This window comes from Mobula hypostoma, chromosome 4 (assembly GCF_963921235.1).
Source record: "Mobula hypostoma chromosome 4, sMobHyp1.1, whole genome shotgun sequence".
NCBI lineage: Eukaryota > Metazoa > Chordata > Chondrichthyes > Myliobatiformes > Myliobatidae > Mobula > Mobula hypostoma.
The window spans coordinates 39325556-39343391 of NC_086100.1; the positions used below are offsets into that span (position 1 = coordinate 39325556).

The following is a 17836-nucleotide window of genomic DNA, read 5'->3' on the forward strand; positions in this document are numbered from 1 at the left end:
GCAGACTGAGATGGTGCATTTTGGGAGTGCAACAGCACAAAAGAATATATAGTTAGTGGGAGAGTAAAGGTTTGAAGGAAGAGGGTTATTGGAATATATTTGCCCTCAAGCTATTAGATTAATTTCATTGTATGACTAAAAAGGCTTGCAATTAAAAGGTCAGGAAGTTAGGCTAGTACTGCAAATGCACTAGTTAAACCACAGTATGAGTACTACAGACAATTCTAGTTACCATATTATGGGAAAACTGTTGCATTGAAGAGAAAGGGGAAGAGATTTTGTGAGTTTGCAAGAGCTGGAAATTTTCAGTTTTAAAGGAAGATTGGATACTTAAGAGGAGTTTTCTTTGGATCAGATGAGACTGAAGGAATACAGTTTTTTGAGGTTTATGAAATAGGGTTTCAAATAGGAAATGGGTGGGACTAATTTCCATTTGTAGAAAAATCAAAAACTAAGGGGCATAGATTTGAAATATTTAGAGGGCAAAATGGCAATAAAAAAATTCTCCCAGTTGTGGGATCTGGGTGCTTGATAGGGCATCAGAAGCAGAAAACTTGATTATCAAAGTATAAATGCATGTGCACATAGAGCTATGATGTGCAAGGCCATAGGGCCTCGTCCCTGCTCTTTCTACATGCCTTTTATAGCACATCTCTGATGTGATATGTTACCTGTCTTGATTGGTCCTTGGATTAAATGTTATATGAGGTCTCTCCTGTGAACTGTTTTTGGGTATTTTCCATTTTTAAAATGTTGCTGTATTGATGTAAGATTTTATTTAAAAACTACCCTTATTTCATCACAACCAGTGGGCTGCTTATACATACTGTGAGTTGGAGGAAGTATGCTGAATACAACTGAGGGAAATTGTGATGGGTTGCTTTCTCTGCATTTAAGTTTAGCATTCTCATTTTAGCTCAATGAGGCAGAACTAATAGACAATGCAGATTTTGGTGTGTGGTCACAGTAAGCAAAGAAATCAATATAGGTTTGTCTTAGTGTTATTTAAAAATAAAGCATACAAAAAAAGACACTAAAATCTGATAAATCACGAGTTTGAACATCTCCATTCCAGTATTTTAAAAGAACTACTACAGAATAGTGGATGAATGAGTTGCCATTAGGGATTAGGGAACAAATGTTGCAGATTATAGGATAACCCCATTATTTAATTGAAACGTCGTACTGCATGGAAACAGTCCTCTTAGCTCACCAATTCCACACTAACCATCAAACAGCCATTTACCTGAATCTTGCGCTTATCCCATTTTTTTCCCCTCACAGTCCGTGAAACTGCTAAGGTTCTGCCGTTCGCCTTCACACTAGGGGCTTATTAAGTTACCAACCTGGAATGTAACAGTAAAATGAAGATCATTGCGGAAGCTCAAATAGTCCATGAGCCAGTAGGGTTGGTGGTACCATTTGAGGGGAATAATGCTCATAGTGATTTTTGGCAAGGTATGCTTCTCACAGAGTTAGACAATATGTGATAGCATTGCACCAGTGGTAACTTTTTGTGTGCTATCATGCATTTTATAACACTACCCTAAAATAGCATTTCTGAAAAGTGGCCAATATAAAGTACAATATATATATTCAACCTAGTGCTATTTTGTCATCGGTGATCCCTCAACCTTGAAATTTGTCACCATGATAGCTGAGTTCAAACACTTTTCATCAAATGTTGTTATAAAATTCTACATTGAAATCTATGTTGTTGGTGGCACTCAGAGTACAGTGCCCAACTTCAGCAGAGTGAATCATTTCATTTTTAGAAAAATATTTGTTTATTTTGGAAAAGTCAATAAAAAACCCTAGGACACACATAATCACATGGATTTGTAGAGAATTTATTCAGGAATTAAAATAAGTAATCACTTTTTGTATATATTCCGTATTAACATCAGTACAGCAGAAAATGTTACCCGACCCGCCAAAAGGTGAAAAAACTCATTTGGAGAGATTTCTGGAGTTTTATCAATGTCATATTTTCCATGTTGTATCAAATCAAAACAATCTTAAGCTTTTATCATAGCATATAGAATTACACTACAATAATTCAAATGTGGGGTTCCACACGGCCATAACCTAGGCCACATTTGGTTGTAAAATGAATATATTTAATCAAAGTCTGCTTTCCATACCTATTAATAATCATAATTTTTCAAGTTTTCCACCGTCTTTCACATCTTCATCTGAACTTTCCACACTCTCTGAGGTGGATGCCTGGTTCTCACAGTCTGCCAGTCTACACATGTCAGTACACCTGAGGCCATTTGCAACACACATACATCTTAGGAGTGAACATTTTTTTGGACAATTGCAGGCCAGTAGATCCAGGACGGCATCGGGTGGTGGCTGGCCTTCCATCCAGTGCACCACCAACTGTTCAGCTTCCTCTTCTCCCTCTATCTTCCATCTTCTGCCAACAGGGCTTGGCAGTTGTGGGTCCTTCTCCAAACATCTTCCCCTATACCAGCCTGGCAGTTGGCTTGCTGTGCATGTTTTGTTAAGCAGTCCTTGCGTGGTGGGAGTTGATGAATTTCGATTTCACCGTTTTAGGCACAGAAAAGGTGATACCTGAGCTCATTGACCTTGGTGGTCAATGCTTTTGGGGAATACAGGAGACATGTAAATGCCTCCAGTTTGTCCATCAGTTCTGGGAGAAGGTCCCATTCCTGACCCAACTCTAAGAATGTGTCCTGAGTTTCCCTGTTGCTGATCAGACGTTTTAGGGCACTTGTCTTCCCTTTGCCTGCAAAAGCGCTTACAGTGTCACATCCTGTATATGCGTGCAACCCGATGAGAGCCCTACAAACCTGTATGCCAACAGTGGCAACAACCTTCCTGATGTCTACAAGCCTTGTACGGGTTCTAGTGCCACACTTCTGGAACAATGGGGCCTCAATCTTGTCACAAAATGATAAAGACATCTGTGTCTTCTGAGCAGATCACTACAGATTGGTATCCCTCTCTTGTGGCATAGGCAGCATGGAGAAGTAGGCAGCTATCTGCTTCTTGTTGACACTGAAGAGCTGACACCTCCTCACTGTCTTGAGATGTGATTCTGTAACATTTGTCATTCACAGTTGCATACAGAATCTTCTCCTGTAGCTTTGCTCTGTACTCCGCCTTCCTCCATTCATGGACTATGAAGCTAATGAGACTAGTTTTGTTATTGATTTTGGTCAGGAAGCTCCTCCACTGCTTCACCATCTGTGTGCCTGTGATACCTTGCAACTCATGACCAGTCTCTTCACCCCGTAGAGATCTTTCACTATTCTTGATAGAGTTCTCCTTGTATGTGTCGAACACAACATCTATTCTGCTACTCTGACTGCCTTCCCTCAGAGCCATACCCAGAATTGTTGTGGCAACATCTCTAAAAGTAACTTGATCATCTTTCACTCTTTGGACCAAGTTCATTCCATCAACCACTGTAGCAAGTTTCCTGGGAGTTGCTCTTCTACTGCTACATTTTTCTGCAAGGTTGTGGCTAAAGTAGCTTTATTTGTCTTTCTCAGCAATCCTTCTGGTGTGGATAGGGCCCAGGGCAATGGTCCAAGGGGTTGACCTTGTGCCATCGCTATGATGCGTCCAAGCAAAACCCTGTTTGCTTTCAAGATGATCGCCCTCCCATTTGATTTCACTTCTCTCTCTCCTTACATATATCCCTGAATGTTTTCAGCTTGTTGGTTTTCATTGGGTAATGGAATTTCTTTGCTAGTGGATCTTCCTCCAGTCTCTCATCCTTGGAGGTTGCATAGCATTGCTCACCAGTCTCATATGCCTTGATCAGGTCGGAGGCAATGTCCTTGAGGGCTGCCTTTGCCGTAGAGATGCTAATGAGGTCCCGCTTCTCTGCAAATGGTTTGACTCATTCATGTATGAGGCTAACTATTGCTGAAACTGCTTCCTCATCTTTCTGGATTCTTGGCCGCTGTAGCTCCACATGACAAAGCTCTGATTTGTTGCCTTGCACCATCTCCCTTAACTGTCCCAGGAATGCACTGTGGTGCTCAGCTGTTATGTAGTAACGCTTGATAACTCCAGCATTCAGACTGAACCGTGATGTGCCTCCAGGTGTTTGTGTGTCTTTGTTCACTGTGGCTTCAATAGCCTGGTCCACAGGGATCTGCTCAAAGGGGTTGTTACTTAACAACTGCTCCTGAGAATTGGCCTGTCTTGAAGGCCTCATACACAGAGGATTCTTTTCTGGGAGATTCATCATCTGAGCAAAGTAAGGGGACAGGTACCTGGCATAATTCATCTTCTCATAGGCAAAGCACCATGGGATCATGATTCTTATAGCATGGAGGTGCAACGAGAGGTGCGCAGAAGCCCAAGTACTATGTTCTCTACCATGTCAATGTATGATATCCAGAATGCGGATAGCTCTCCATTGTTGTGACGGAGGTGTTCCGGAAAGTCTGTCCACAGGGTTATCAGCTCAGCTAAGAGTGGACTTTGCAGCAGATTGTTCAACTTCTGTTGGTTCAAGTCACTGGCCATGTTATTCACATGGTTTAAGAATGGTTTGATCATCCCACTCCTCTCTGGAACGTTGTCCTCAACCCACGGTGTGAACTCTGCCCATGCGAGTCTCATCAGTGCTTCACAGATCTACTTGTGGACCCTGACAGCACGATTGTTGTGCTTACCATCAAGGACTCCATTGATGGACCCCTCTGCGACAATTCCAACCTCTATGCATACGTCCTTTAGACCAGCATCCCGAAATCGCTTTCCTAGGATGGCTAAGGCATTACATATGGTATGGAATGTCCCCATCCTGAGAAGAATGTTGGAGAAGCGCCCTTTGTGCTTCCAGTCAATTTCAGTGGCTTTTGCATAGAGTGCTTGATGCATGACCATCACAATTGTTTCTAGATGAAGTTCCTTCCTGCTTAGCTCTGATTGGTTCAGGACTTCAAATACTGTGGTCAACTCTGTGGCTGGTGAATTGATGGTTAGCAGATACCCAATAATATCTTGTGAGATTGGTTCTTGGTCCCTGGTGCTGATATTAAAACCAGTCCAGCTTGGGATTGTCTGATTCTCTGGATCTGTTTGCCTTGCAAGTGTCCACACCAGGTTCTTCTTGCAGGCAAGAAGAGCAGCTTCTTTGGTTTCTTGGACACAGTGTTCCCTGGTTGGGAGAGGCTGTGGACCCAAATGTGCACCTGCTACATATACTTCCAGTATGGAGGTATGAGCACCATCTTTCACATCAGATGGATGGAATGGCCAGGGAGTCACCATCATCTCCTGTCTAATGATTGATCTGATATGTGATGAAGTCTAATCTATGATCTTGTCAAAATTGGTTGCCTTGGCCCTCCAAACTTTTGAGTTCCCTCTGAGGAGTTTGATTTTCCAAGACAACACCCCTTAATGATACACTTTCAGGAACCATTAACAATTTTCCTTTGTCATCTGAAAAAATATCTACTGAATTGTCCAGCTCAGATTCCAGTTTCCTATGAGTGTGCTTCCTTGTAGAATCTTGCGGGAGTGTAACTCCACCAGATAGCATTAAAAATTCAAGTTTCATGACCAAAGAAGTGACTTGTACAATCATCTTGTTGGGTATGATATCAGTTCTGATATACTTGAAAAGGTCTTTATAGGCTTCCCTTTCAATCCTTTTATACAGTTCATCACCATCTGTTTCACCATCATCCTGTTTGTACTCAGGTTCCTTTTTCTTGATTCTGGTATAATCCTTATAAGCATGAAACATGATAGTGAACCTCTGCAGCAACTATGTCTCTGCTTGTTACTGCTAGAATCTTTTCATCTTCCTTTTGGGTTGCACATTCCTGTAGTGTTTGGTCAGCTCTGAGTTGTACAGCTTGTGTAAGCTTTTCATGTGTCTTGGAGCCCTTCAGAAATTTCACTTTATTACAAAAAATGCAGATTTGATCATACAACCTTATTTCTGATGAAGATCTTCTACTTGGCCCTTTTGATGTACAGGTATTCTCACCAGCTTCATCAGTAATGCTTTCCTTGGCTTGGCTTTCCTTTTCAGAGTCTCTAAGTCTCTCTTCATGGTGAAGAGGCTTCGGCATTTTGGGTGATTGTAGATTCTTGGGACTACTTTTTCCTCCAAGTTCTCTAGCAACATCTAAGAAAGGGGCATAGTTTCTCACCTTGGCAGCTTCGGGTAATGTTTTTCAGTATTCATAGTTTTGAGGACTAACCAAATGGTCATCATCTTCTTTTGATGTTTTCTGGTGTATGATACACTGCTTAATAGATTCTTTGTGCTTATGGCTCTCCATTCTGAAGCAAAGTGATTCAGCTACTCCAGATCTAAATCTACTGTACTCTTCTCTCTCCTCTATTGTGCAGGACTATCCCACCACCACAGTACTTGAAACAGAAAAAAAATCACATTAACATTGCTGGTGAAGAAAGCACCTACTGCAAAGGTGATATACAGTGGCATGCAAAAGTTTGGGCACCCTGGTCAAAATCTCTGTTACTGTGAATAGCTAAGCGAGTAAAAGATGAACTGATTTCCAAAAGGCATAAAGTTAAAGATGACACATTTCTTTAATGTTTTAAGCAAGAAAACTTTTTTATTTCTATCTTTTATAGTTTCAAAATAACAAAAAAGGAAAAGGGCCCGAAGCAAAAGTTTGGGCACCCTACATGGCAGTACTTAGTAACACCCCCTTTGGCAAGTATCACAGCTTGTAAATGTTTTTTGCTGCCAGCTAAGAGTCTTTCAATTCTTGTTTGGGGGATTTTCACCCATTCTTCCTTGCAAAAGGCTTCTAGTTCTGTGAGATTCTTGGGCCGTCTTGCATGCACTGCTCTTTTGAGGTCTATCCACAAATTCTCGATGACGTTTAGATCAGGGGACTGTGAGGGCCATGGCAAAGCCCTCAGCTGCGCCTCTTGAGGAAGTCCATTGTGGATTTTGAGGTGTGTTCGGGTTCATTATCCTGTTGTAGAAGTCATCCTCTTTTCATCTTCAGCTTTTTTATAGACGATGTGATGTTTGCTTCCAGAATTTGCTGGTATTTAATTGAATTCATTCTTCTCTCTATCAGTAAATGTTCTCCGTGCCACTGGCTGCAACACATGATCGATCCATCTCCGTGCTTAACAGTTGGAGAGGTGTTCTTTTCATTAAATTCTGCACCCTTTTTTCTCCAAACATACCTTTGCTCATTGCGGCCAAAAAGTTCTATTTTAACTTCATCAGTCCACAGGACTCGTTTCGAAAATGCATCAGGTTTGTTTAGATCAGCAGTCCCCAACCACTGGGCCGCAGACTGGTACCGGGCCGCAAAGAATATACTACCGGGCCGCGAGGAAACGATATGATTTGGCGATATGAGTCAGCTGCACCTTTCCTCATTCCCTGTCACGCACTGTTGAGCTTGAACGCACGCGAGGTCATGACCCGCGCATCATCCATGTCAGCGCGGGAAGGAGATCAACTCCTCGAGCTTGCAAATGACGGCGGGCTGAAAAGTATGTTTGACATCTCTGCCAGCATTCTGGATCAAAGGCAAGACTAAATATCCTGCGATAGCCACGAAAGCACTGAAAAAATTGCTTCCATTTCCAATATTTTTCTGCGAAGCGGAGTTTTTTTTGCAATGAATGCAACGAAAACTAAATAGTGGAATAGACTGGACATAAGGAACCTCCTTCGAGTATCGCTGTCTCCCATCACCCCTCGATGGGACCGTCTTGTTGTAGGAAAACAAGCCCAGGGCTCCCACTGATGCAGCGATATTGGTGTGTTGCAATAATTTTATATGTTCATACGGGGAAAATATGTGCTGTGTGTTTAATATCCAAACGTTACTTAAAATGTTATGATGCTATTGACTTATAAGTGACTTATATAACCATATAACAATTACAGCACAGAAACAGGCGATCTCGGCCCTTCTAGTCCGTGCTGAACGCTACTCTCACCAAGTCCCACCAACCTGCACTCAGCCCATAACCCTCCATTCCTTTCCTGTCCATATACCTATCCAATTTTTCCTTAAATGATAATATTGAACCTGCCTCTACCACTTCCACTGGAAGTTTGTTCAACACTTACTTCAAGCTCCCCTGTCCTCCCCGATAATTGACATCACTATATTCATGCGAGGAAAATATGCGCTGTGTGTTTAATATTAAATTCGTTAGATAAACCCTTTTAGAAACAAAATTGAGTGTATTAGCCATTTATCACCTATATTTCAGTCGTGACTAACACCCCACCCCCAAACAGAATAGCCAAAAACGATTTGTAGAAAAAATCGGCACGTACACGCATGAGCAAGTCACACATGCGCACTGGTGCCCGCGCAAGGCTTCATGGTCAGTGTAGTCTTTCTCTGGGTAAACACAACGTATTTGACTGCTACTCTTGTCCGTTGGCAACCCTACACCACCCCCCGCCGGGTCGTCCGGTCCACAAGAATATTGTCAATATTAAACCGGTCCGCAGTGTAAAAAAGGTTGGGGACCCCTGGTTTTGATGTTCCTTTGAACCTTTTGAATAGAACTTTGGATGGCTTCTACAACAGGATAATGAACCTAAACACACCTCAAAATCCACAATGGACTACCTCAAGAAGCGCAAGCTGAAGGTTTTGCCATGGCCCTTACAGTCCCCCGACCTAAGCATCATCGAGAATCTGGATAGACCTTAAAAGGGCAGTGCATGCAAGACGGCCCAAGAATCTCACAGAACTAGAAGCCTTTTTCAAGGAAGAATGGGCGAAGATCCCCCAAACCAGGATTGAAAGACTCTTAGCTGGCTACAAAAAGCATTTACAAGCTGTAGTACTTGCCAAAGGGGGTGTTACTAAGTACTGCCATGCAGGGTGCCCAAACTTTTGCTTCAGGCCCCTTTCTGTTATTTTGAAACTGTAAAAGATGGAAATAAAAAAGTTTTAAAATATTAAGGAAATGTGTCATCTTTAACTTTATGCCTTTTGGAAATCAATTCATCTTTTACTCGCTTAGCTTAGCTATTCACAGTAGCAGAAATTTTGACCAGGGGTGCCCAAACTTCTGCATGCCACTGTAAATGTATGTATAAATGGTGATATACAAGATATAAATGTGAAACAGAACATGAAAACAGAAGTACATCTTATGTCATGTATAGTCACTGTGTTGTCACTGTCAGTAATAGATGACATTTGTAGAGATGCTAATTTTAATAACTTTTCTGAAAAGCATATAGTCTGAGCTATATTCCCACCAATTTTCAAAGACTAAGAACCATCAGTTTGAAGTAGAATGCTTTATCCTGTGCTATGTATAGTTTTGAAAAGTGTGTTTTGGCATGGGGTTATAAATCGAGTGATAACGCACAGAAAGCTACCACCGCTGTAATGGTATCACATATTTTCTTGCAGTAGGGGTGTATACCTTGCCAAAAATCACCATAAGAATTATTCCTCCCCCCCTCCCCCCCCCCATGGTACCAGTGGCCCAAATTTGGGGTCCTGGCTCACAGACTAAAATGGCCACATTAAAAATGTGCGATCTCCACATAGACGGCACCCAATGTCAGGATTAATCCTGGTTCACTGGAACTGTGAGGAAAACGAAAACAATAAACATACCATTTAACCTTGTGATGGAAATGCTGGAGTTCATTATAAAGGATATGATAGGAGTGCACAGAAAATAACAATGGGATTAAGCAAAATCATCATGGATTTATGAAAGGGAAATTGGCAAACATAAGTATTTTGAGGATGTAGCAAGTAGAATAGGTAAGGAAGAAACAATGAATGTTGTATTTGGATTTTCAGAAGAGTTTTGCTGAAGTGCCATATGGTGATACTGTGTGCTAAATTAAAGTTTATAGAATCAAAAATAATAAATTTGCCTCAGTTGAAAATGTGTTGAGATAGGAAATAGAGTAGGGATAAAGTGGGACCTTCTCAAGGTGACAGCTGGTAATTAGTGGGGGTACCATAGAATTCGCAACTATTCACAATCTTCTTTTGATGACTTAAATGAGATAACCAAATAAAATGTGTCTAAGTTTGCAAATAAACACACAGTTTGAGTTTGTGAGCTGTGAGGGGAACGCAGCTTTCAGATGATTTAGGCAAATTGTGCAATTGGGCAAATGTATGTTAGATGTATAATGTGAAGAATCCATTATTTTTCCCAGTCCAGTATGCATCATCATCGGCGGCACTGTCCTGAAGAATGTGGAGAGCTTCAAGTATCTAGGAAGCACCATCTCCAGTGCAGGATCCCTTGACAAGGAGATCATAGCAAGGATCCAGAAAGCCAGTCAGGCACTCAGGAAACTCCGTGTCAAAGTTCTGGAGCACGAGGACATTCAGATTTCAACCAAGCTCAAGGTGTACAAGGCTGTGGTCCTCACCTCTCTCCTGTACGGCTGCGAAACCTGGACCCTGTACCACAGGCACATCGAACAGCTGGAGCAGTTTCACATGTGCTCTCTGCAGTCGATCATGAGGATTCGATGGCAGGACCAAATCACCAACCAGAAAGTCCTTGACAGAGCCAACAGCACAAGCATTGAGGCAGGGATCCTCCGGGCCCAGCTGCGCTGGACTGGCCATGTAATCCGCATGGGTGAAACAAGGATCCCCAGGCAGCTGCTATACAGTGAGCTTGAGCATGGCAGTTGCAATCAGGGCTGCCCCAAAAAAAGATTCAAAGACAGTCTGAAATCGTACATCAAATAGGCAGACCTCCAGCCTCAACAACTTGAGGATGACCGAAATCAGCGCCTTGCAGCAGCATGAGACCGACACCACAAAGCTGTGTATGCACCTGTTCTAACAACCGTTATTCCATGTCCAACCTGCAACCGCATGTGTGCTTCGGCCTTTGGCCTCTGAAGCCACATGCGTATCCACAGATGACTGCACAATGTTTAGTCTTCCCCAGACACAGAGAGACAACCACCATTATTCTACCGGTAATAGATTGGGGAACTGTGTGTAAAGGAACCCAGATCCTATTCAAACAAGTTACTGAAAGCAAATATGTGGGTGCAGCAGGCAAAGTATGTGTTCATCTACTGTGCAGAATGTTTTAATTACAGCAACAAAGGTAACTTGCAGCAATTATACTGGATCCTTTTGAAATCACATTTGGAGTACTGTGTGTATTTCTAGTGTCTTTAGCCAAGAAAGGATATTCTTGCCTTAGAGTACAGCAAATGTTTCCTGAGGTAACAGGACTGTTGTAGGAGGAGAAATTGGATTTACAACAATCTTTACAGCATTAAAAGGGATTTCATTGAAATGTAAATTCTGACAAAACTGATAGATTGGAGTTAGTATTGGGATGCAGAGTGAGATTTGTAGAACTGATATCAGGAGACATTTCTTCATTCAGAAGGCGATGAACTTATGGAATTCAGTGCAGCAGAAGGCAGTTGTGACCAAGTTACTGGATATGTCTTAAAAATAAGGTTGGTTGGTTTCTAGATACAAAAACTATCAAGGGGTAGGGAAAAACAAGGAATATCGTAGTGAGTTGGAAAATGTTTGGGTGGTAGAGGATGCTAGAAGGGCCAAATGAACTACGTGTTATTTTTCCATGGTTGTATGTCAAAGTGACTGAATTGCCTTTGTGTCACAGTGGTAAAAGTGAAGTCAAAGGGTGCAAGGGGATCTGTTGATAAGGTTTATTTATACAATTTCGTAGGATAAAACTAGTTGTGAGCGGTTAGAAGTATACAGTTGTACAGTACGTAAATAAGCCATTCAATCCATGGCAATCTTTTTGCCAATCCACATCAATGCTATTTGACTGCATTAGATCTGTATGTTTTTATATCCTGGCTATTTAAGCGCTTACCTAAATGTCTTTAAAACATCATGATTAAGTCTAACTCCACACTTGCTCTGGCAGAGTTCCAGATATCAACCACTTTCTATGTGTATATAAAAAAAAAATCTTTAACCTCAAATCCACTTAAAACTTCTCCCTCTCACTTTAAAGAAATGGCTTTTGCTACCCGGACCATAGGGGATAAAAAATTAACCATCTATGCTACTAATAATTTGACATACACCTTTCAGGTTACCTCTCTGCGTCCTTTGCTCCAGAGGAAATAAACTCAGCCTTTCCAGTCTCTCCCCACAAAGCTTCTAATCTAGGCAACATTCTTAGGAATCCCTTCTGCACTCTCTCCAGCACAACTAAATTCTCCTTATAGTGTGATAACCAGAAATGAATGCAATCCTCCATATGTAGCCGAACATGTCTCAGTTCTTATATTGTGTCTCCAACCTATGAAAGCTTGTATGTGATGTGCTTACTTCACCACCCTAACCACCTGTATAGCCACTTTTAGCAAACTGTTTTTTGTACTCCAAGGTCTCTCAACATTCCTTAATAGAATCGGGTTCATTTTCATTGTTTTATATGATGTAAATTTTGCTGCAGTACACTGCAAAGACATTGAAATACTACATTATAAAATAAATAGTGCCTAAAAAAAGGAATAAGATGGTGTGCATTGGTTCATAGACCATTCAGAAACCTTATGGCAGAGAGGAAGAAGCTGTATCTGAATTGTTAAGTGTAGGTCTTCGAGGTCCTGTACTTCCTCCTGAGAGCATGTTCCAGATGGTGAAGATCCTCAGTAATGGATGTTGCATCTCAAGGCATCATCTTTCCAAGATGGCCTCTGGTGGCGAGGACCATGCCCATGATAGAACTAGCTGAATCTACAACCTTTTGCAGCTCCTTGTAATCCTGTGCAATTACAAGTGTTTGGTGACAAACCAAATCTCCTTCAACTCCTAATAAAGTAGAGCTGCTGGTGTCTTGATGATTGCATCAGTGTGTTGGACTGTTGACACCCAGGACCCAAAGCTGCTAAACCTTTCCGCAGCTGATCCCTCAATAAGGACTGGTGTGTGTTCTCCGACTTCTGCTTTCCTGAAGTCTGTGATCAGTACCTTGGTCTCTCTGCCATTGAGTGTAAGGTTGTTGTTGTGACACCACTCGACCACCAGTCTGACTTGCTCCTGTACACCTCATCACCATCTGAAATTTTGCTAACTACAGTGTTACCATCAGCAAATTTATAGATGGTGTTTGAGCTGTGCTTAGTCACGCAGTCAGGAATGTAGCAAGGGTAGAGCAGTGGCTAAGCACACATCCTTGAGGTGCTCTCGTGTTGTCTGCTCTTGAGGGGATGTTTTTACTGATCTGTAATGATAATGATGTCAAGATCCAGTTGCAAGGGAAGATACAGAGGCCTGGGTTTAGAAGTTTGGTAAGTAATACTGAGGGGAGGATGGTATTGAACAGAGCTGTAATCGATAAACAGAAACCTGGCGTGTGTTTTGTTATTGTCTATGTGGTCCAGAGCAGAGTGGAGAGCTAGTGGGTTTGCATCTGCTCTAGACTTGTGGCAGTAGACACATTGCAATAAGAGCAGGTTCCAGCTCAGGCAGGAGTTAATTCTAGACATAACCAGCCTCTGGAAGCATTTTATTACAGTGGATGTGAATGCTACCAATCAGTGGTCATTGAGACATATCACCTTGTTCTACCTTGGCTCTGAGATGATTGCTGTCGTCTTGAAGCAGGTGCAAATCTCAGACTACAACAGTAAGAGGTTAAGGATTTCTTTGAATACTGTAGTCAAATAATTGGCACAGGTTTTCAGTACCTGGCCAGTTATTCTGTTGGGGCCTGTTGTCTTGCAAGGGTTCATCCTCTTGAAGGATGTTTTGACATCAATCTCCGAGAAATTAGTGTTATTGGATGCTGAGGGGATTCACTTAGGTGGAATGTTTTTCTCCGGTTGAAAGCGTCCGTGAAAGGTGTTGAGCTCAACAGGGAAGTATCACTGCCACCTATGCTGCTTCACCCTATAGAAAATAATAGTATGCAGACCCTGCCATTCTCGACGTGCACCTGATTGTGTCTCCAGATTTGCATAGCATTGCCTTTTCACTCTCACGGTGGCCTTATGCAGGTCATATCTGGGCTAGTAGGATTCTGGACCACCAGTCCTGTACATTACAGATTTAGTTGTCAGTAGACTGTAAATAGCCTGATTCATCTAGGACTTCTGGTTCGGCAACACTTGATATGTTCTCAAAGGCACATGCTCATTCACGTACTGTAAGTCTTGGTGAAGCTGGTGACACTCAGCCCTCCGATTGAAAGCAATCCTTTCACTGCTGTTCTGCCTCCCCTGACCACAACTTGTGGTCCTCACCATTAGTGCTGTGGTTCTCGGTCTCTGCCTAGATGCTGGGATGCTGGGACTAAAGATACAGCCAAGTGATCAGATTTGCAAAAGTGAAGACTTGCGATGGCAAGCATTCTCTATGGTGGCATAACAGTGAGTGTGTTGGCTCCTCCGATTCTGTAAGTGACATGTTGGTGGTAGTTCGTCAGAGAATTATCAAACCAGCCTCGTTGAAGTCCCCTGCAATGATCAGGAAGGCATAAGCTGCACTGTCTCATGATTGTCGATCACAGTGCTCAGCTCTTCCAGTGCCATCCTGATGTCTGCCTCGTTGGAGTATACACCACTACCAGAATGAAGGTGAAGAACTCCCCCAGCAGGTAGAATTGACTACACTTGTCTGCCAGGTGTTCCAGGTGGCGAGAAAGGACTTAAACAGAACTAACACATCTGTGCACCATGATGAGTTAATCGTAAAGTTATGTTTTAAATATTTGCATCCCAAGCTGGGTAGTAATGAAAGCTGCCAAGTTTAACTTAATTGCATATATTGTACAAGTCCGAATTGTCATGCTAAAATTATATGCTGATTAGGTTAACTTTTGAGCAGTGTGTCAACTTCTAGGCAATGGACAGAACCACATCTACAGGAGCTTGCAAGCATATTTGCATCAGAGATTGAAGATGCATTACTGTGTGCGTAAACTTCAATAAATTAGTTGAATTATTTTTAATTTTAAAAATGCACATTGAATTTTGTCAGCTGTTTCCTCTTGCCTTTAAGTCTTCAGTCTTTATTTCCAAGGCACTAGCATTGCCTGGTATGGTGTGACACTTCTTCCTTTGAGATACCACAGTGATGACTTTCATAATTAGTTTTGGGAAAATAAGTTTGGATACTTTTTTTGTGGGTATTTAAATTTTATGTTGAAATCTCTAATTGACATTTAAAAATATCACTGACAAATGTCTCCTATCTTGCAGGGATTTGACCCACCACATCAGAGTCCCACAAGGACAATATATGTTTCCAATCACTTCCCTCAGCACACTCATTTTGTTCACCAGAAGTTTCCAGACAACAAGATAATATCATCCAAGGTAATCAGGAATGTAAACCAGTGGTTTACCTTAATCTTTTTCAAAACAGTATTTAGAAAATTTACTTCACAATTCTCTGCTTACTACATTAAGCTATGCCGGTCTTATTACTCCTGTTGGAGGAATTCAGCAAGTCAGCCAGCATCTGTGGAGGGGAATGAACAGTCAACATTTTGGGTCTAGATCCTTCAGGACTAGAAAGGAAGGGGGCAGAAGCCAGAAGAAGAAGGTGGGGAGAGAGGAAAGTATCACAAGCTGGCAGATGATAGATGCCAGTTCCCCTCTACCACCACTCTGCTCCGTCTAGCGGAATTAGTCCTTACTCTTAATTATTTCTCCTTTGGCTCCTCCCACTTCCTCCAAACTAAAGGTGTAGCCATGAGCACCCGTATGGGTCCCAGTTATGCCTGCCTTTTTGTTGGCTTTGTGGAACAATCTATGTTCCAAACCTATTCTGGTATCTGTCCCCCACTTATCCTTCGCTACATCGACGACTGCATTGGTGCTGCTTCCTGCACGCATGCTGAGCTCGTTGACTTTATTAACTTTGCTTCCAACTTTCACCCTACCCTCAAGTTTACCTGGTCCATCTCCGACACCTCCCTCCCCTTTCTAGATCTTTCTGTCTCCATCTCTGGAGACAACTTATCCACTGATGTCTACTATAAGCCTACTGACTCTCATAGCTATCTGGACTATTCCTCTTCTCACCCTGTCTCTTGCAAAAATGCCATCCCCTTCTCGCAACCCCTCCGTCTCCGCCGCATCTGCTCTCAGGATGGGGCTTTTCATTCCAGGATGAGGGAGATGTCCTCCTTTTTTAAAGAAAGGGGCTTCCCTTCCTCCACCATCAACTCTGCTCTCAAACGCATCTCCCCTATTTCACGCACATCTGCTCTCACTCTAGCCTCCTGCCACCCCACTAGGAATAGGGTTCCCCTTGTCCTCACCTACCACCTCACCAGCCTCCGGGTCCAACATATTATTCTCCGTAACTTCCGCCACCCCCAACGGTATCCCACCACTAAGCACATCTTACCCTCCCCCCTCTGCTTTCTGCGGGGATTGCTCCCTACGCAACTCCCTTGTCCATTCATCCCCCCCATCCCTCCCCACCGATCTCCCTCCTGGCACTTACCCTTGTAAGTGGAACAAGTGCTACACATGCCCTTACACTTCCTCCCTTACCACCATTCAGGGCCCCAGACAGTCCTTCCAGGTGAGGCGACAGTTCACTTGTGAGTCAGCTGGTGTGATATACTGCGTCCGGTGCTCCCGATGTGGCCTTCTATATATTGGCGAGACCCGACGCAGACTGGGAGACCGGTTGGCTGAACACCTACGCTCTGTCCGCCAGAGAAAGCAGGATCTCCCAGTGGCCACACATTTTAATTCCACATCCCATTCCCATTCTGATATGTCTATCCACGACCTCCTCTACTGTAAAGATGAAGGCACACTCAGGTTGGAGGAACAACACCTTATATTCCGTCTGGGTAGCTTCCAACCTGATGGCATGAACATTGACTTCTCTAACTTCTGCTAATGCCCCACCTCCCCCTCGTACCCATCCATTATTTATTTATTTATTTATTTATATACACACATTCTTTTTCTCTCTCTCTGCTTTTTCTCCCTCTGTCCCTCTGACTATACCCCTTACCCATCCTCTGGGGTTTTCACCCACTTCCCCTTTTCTTTCTCCCTAGGCCTCCTGTCCCATGATCCTCTCATATCCCTTTTCCTATCAACTGTCCAGCTCTTGGCTCCATCCCTCCCCATCCTGTCTTCTCCTATCATTTTGGATCTCCCCCTCCCCCTCCCACTTTCAAATCTCTTACTAGCTCTTCTTTCAGTTAGTCCTGACAAAGGGTCTTGGCCCGAAACGTCAGCTGTACCTCTTCCTAGAGATGCTGCCTGGCCTGCTGCGTTCACCAGCAACTTTGATGTGTGTTGCTTGAAATTCCAGCATCTGCAGATTTCCTCGTGTTTGAGATGATAGATGAGACCAGGTAAGGAGAATGTGGGAAATGAGGTGTTGCTCCTTCATCCTCTTGGCCTGATGATGGGAGATACAGTGTGGTTCCTATGTTTGTGAGTCCCAACAGAGACTGGTGGACCACTTCGTCAAGTACCTTTGTCTGCCACAGGATCTCCCAATGGCTACCCAATTCAATTTGACTTCCCATTGCCGTTCTGACATTACTACATCTCCCCTTCCTCAACCCATCTTCCCTCTCACCTGGTCTCATGTGTTACCTGCCAGCTTCTACTCCTTCCCCTCCTCCCACTTTCTTATTCTGGCTTCTGTCTCCTTCCTTTCCAGACCTGATGAAGGGACTTGGCTTGAAATGTCAGCTGTTCATTCCCCTCCATAGATACTGACTTATTAAGTTCATCCAGCATTTTGTATGTGTTGCTCTAGATTTCTAGCATCTGCAGAATCTCTTGTGTTTACTATCCCTGTTACTCTCTTTGATCAAACTTTGTTGATGTATTCAGTCCTTTGTCATGCGTTAATATATTTTAAATATAGCCATGTGCCTTTAC

The 17836-nt window shown here is 42.8% G+C and overlaps 1 protein-coding gene across 3 annotated transcripts in view; it reads left to right on the forward strand.

The window, feature by feature from the left end:
- Positions 1-17836, forward strand: part of atp11b (ATPase phospholipid transporting 11B) — a 176081-nt gene that overhangs the window by 8607 nt on the left and 149638 nt on the right. For all 3 annotated transcript variants that reach the window (XM_063045662.1, XM_063045661.1, XM_063045663.1), the window contains exon 2: positions 15170-15286. In XM_063045662.1, coding sequence (XP_062901732.1) covers positions 15170-15286 — 117 coding nt within the window. The remainder of the gene's footprint in view (positions 1-15169; positions 15287-17836) is intronic.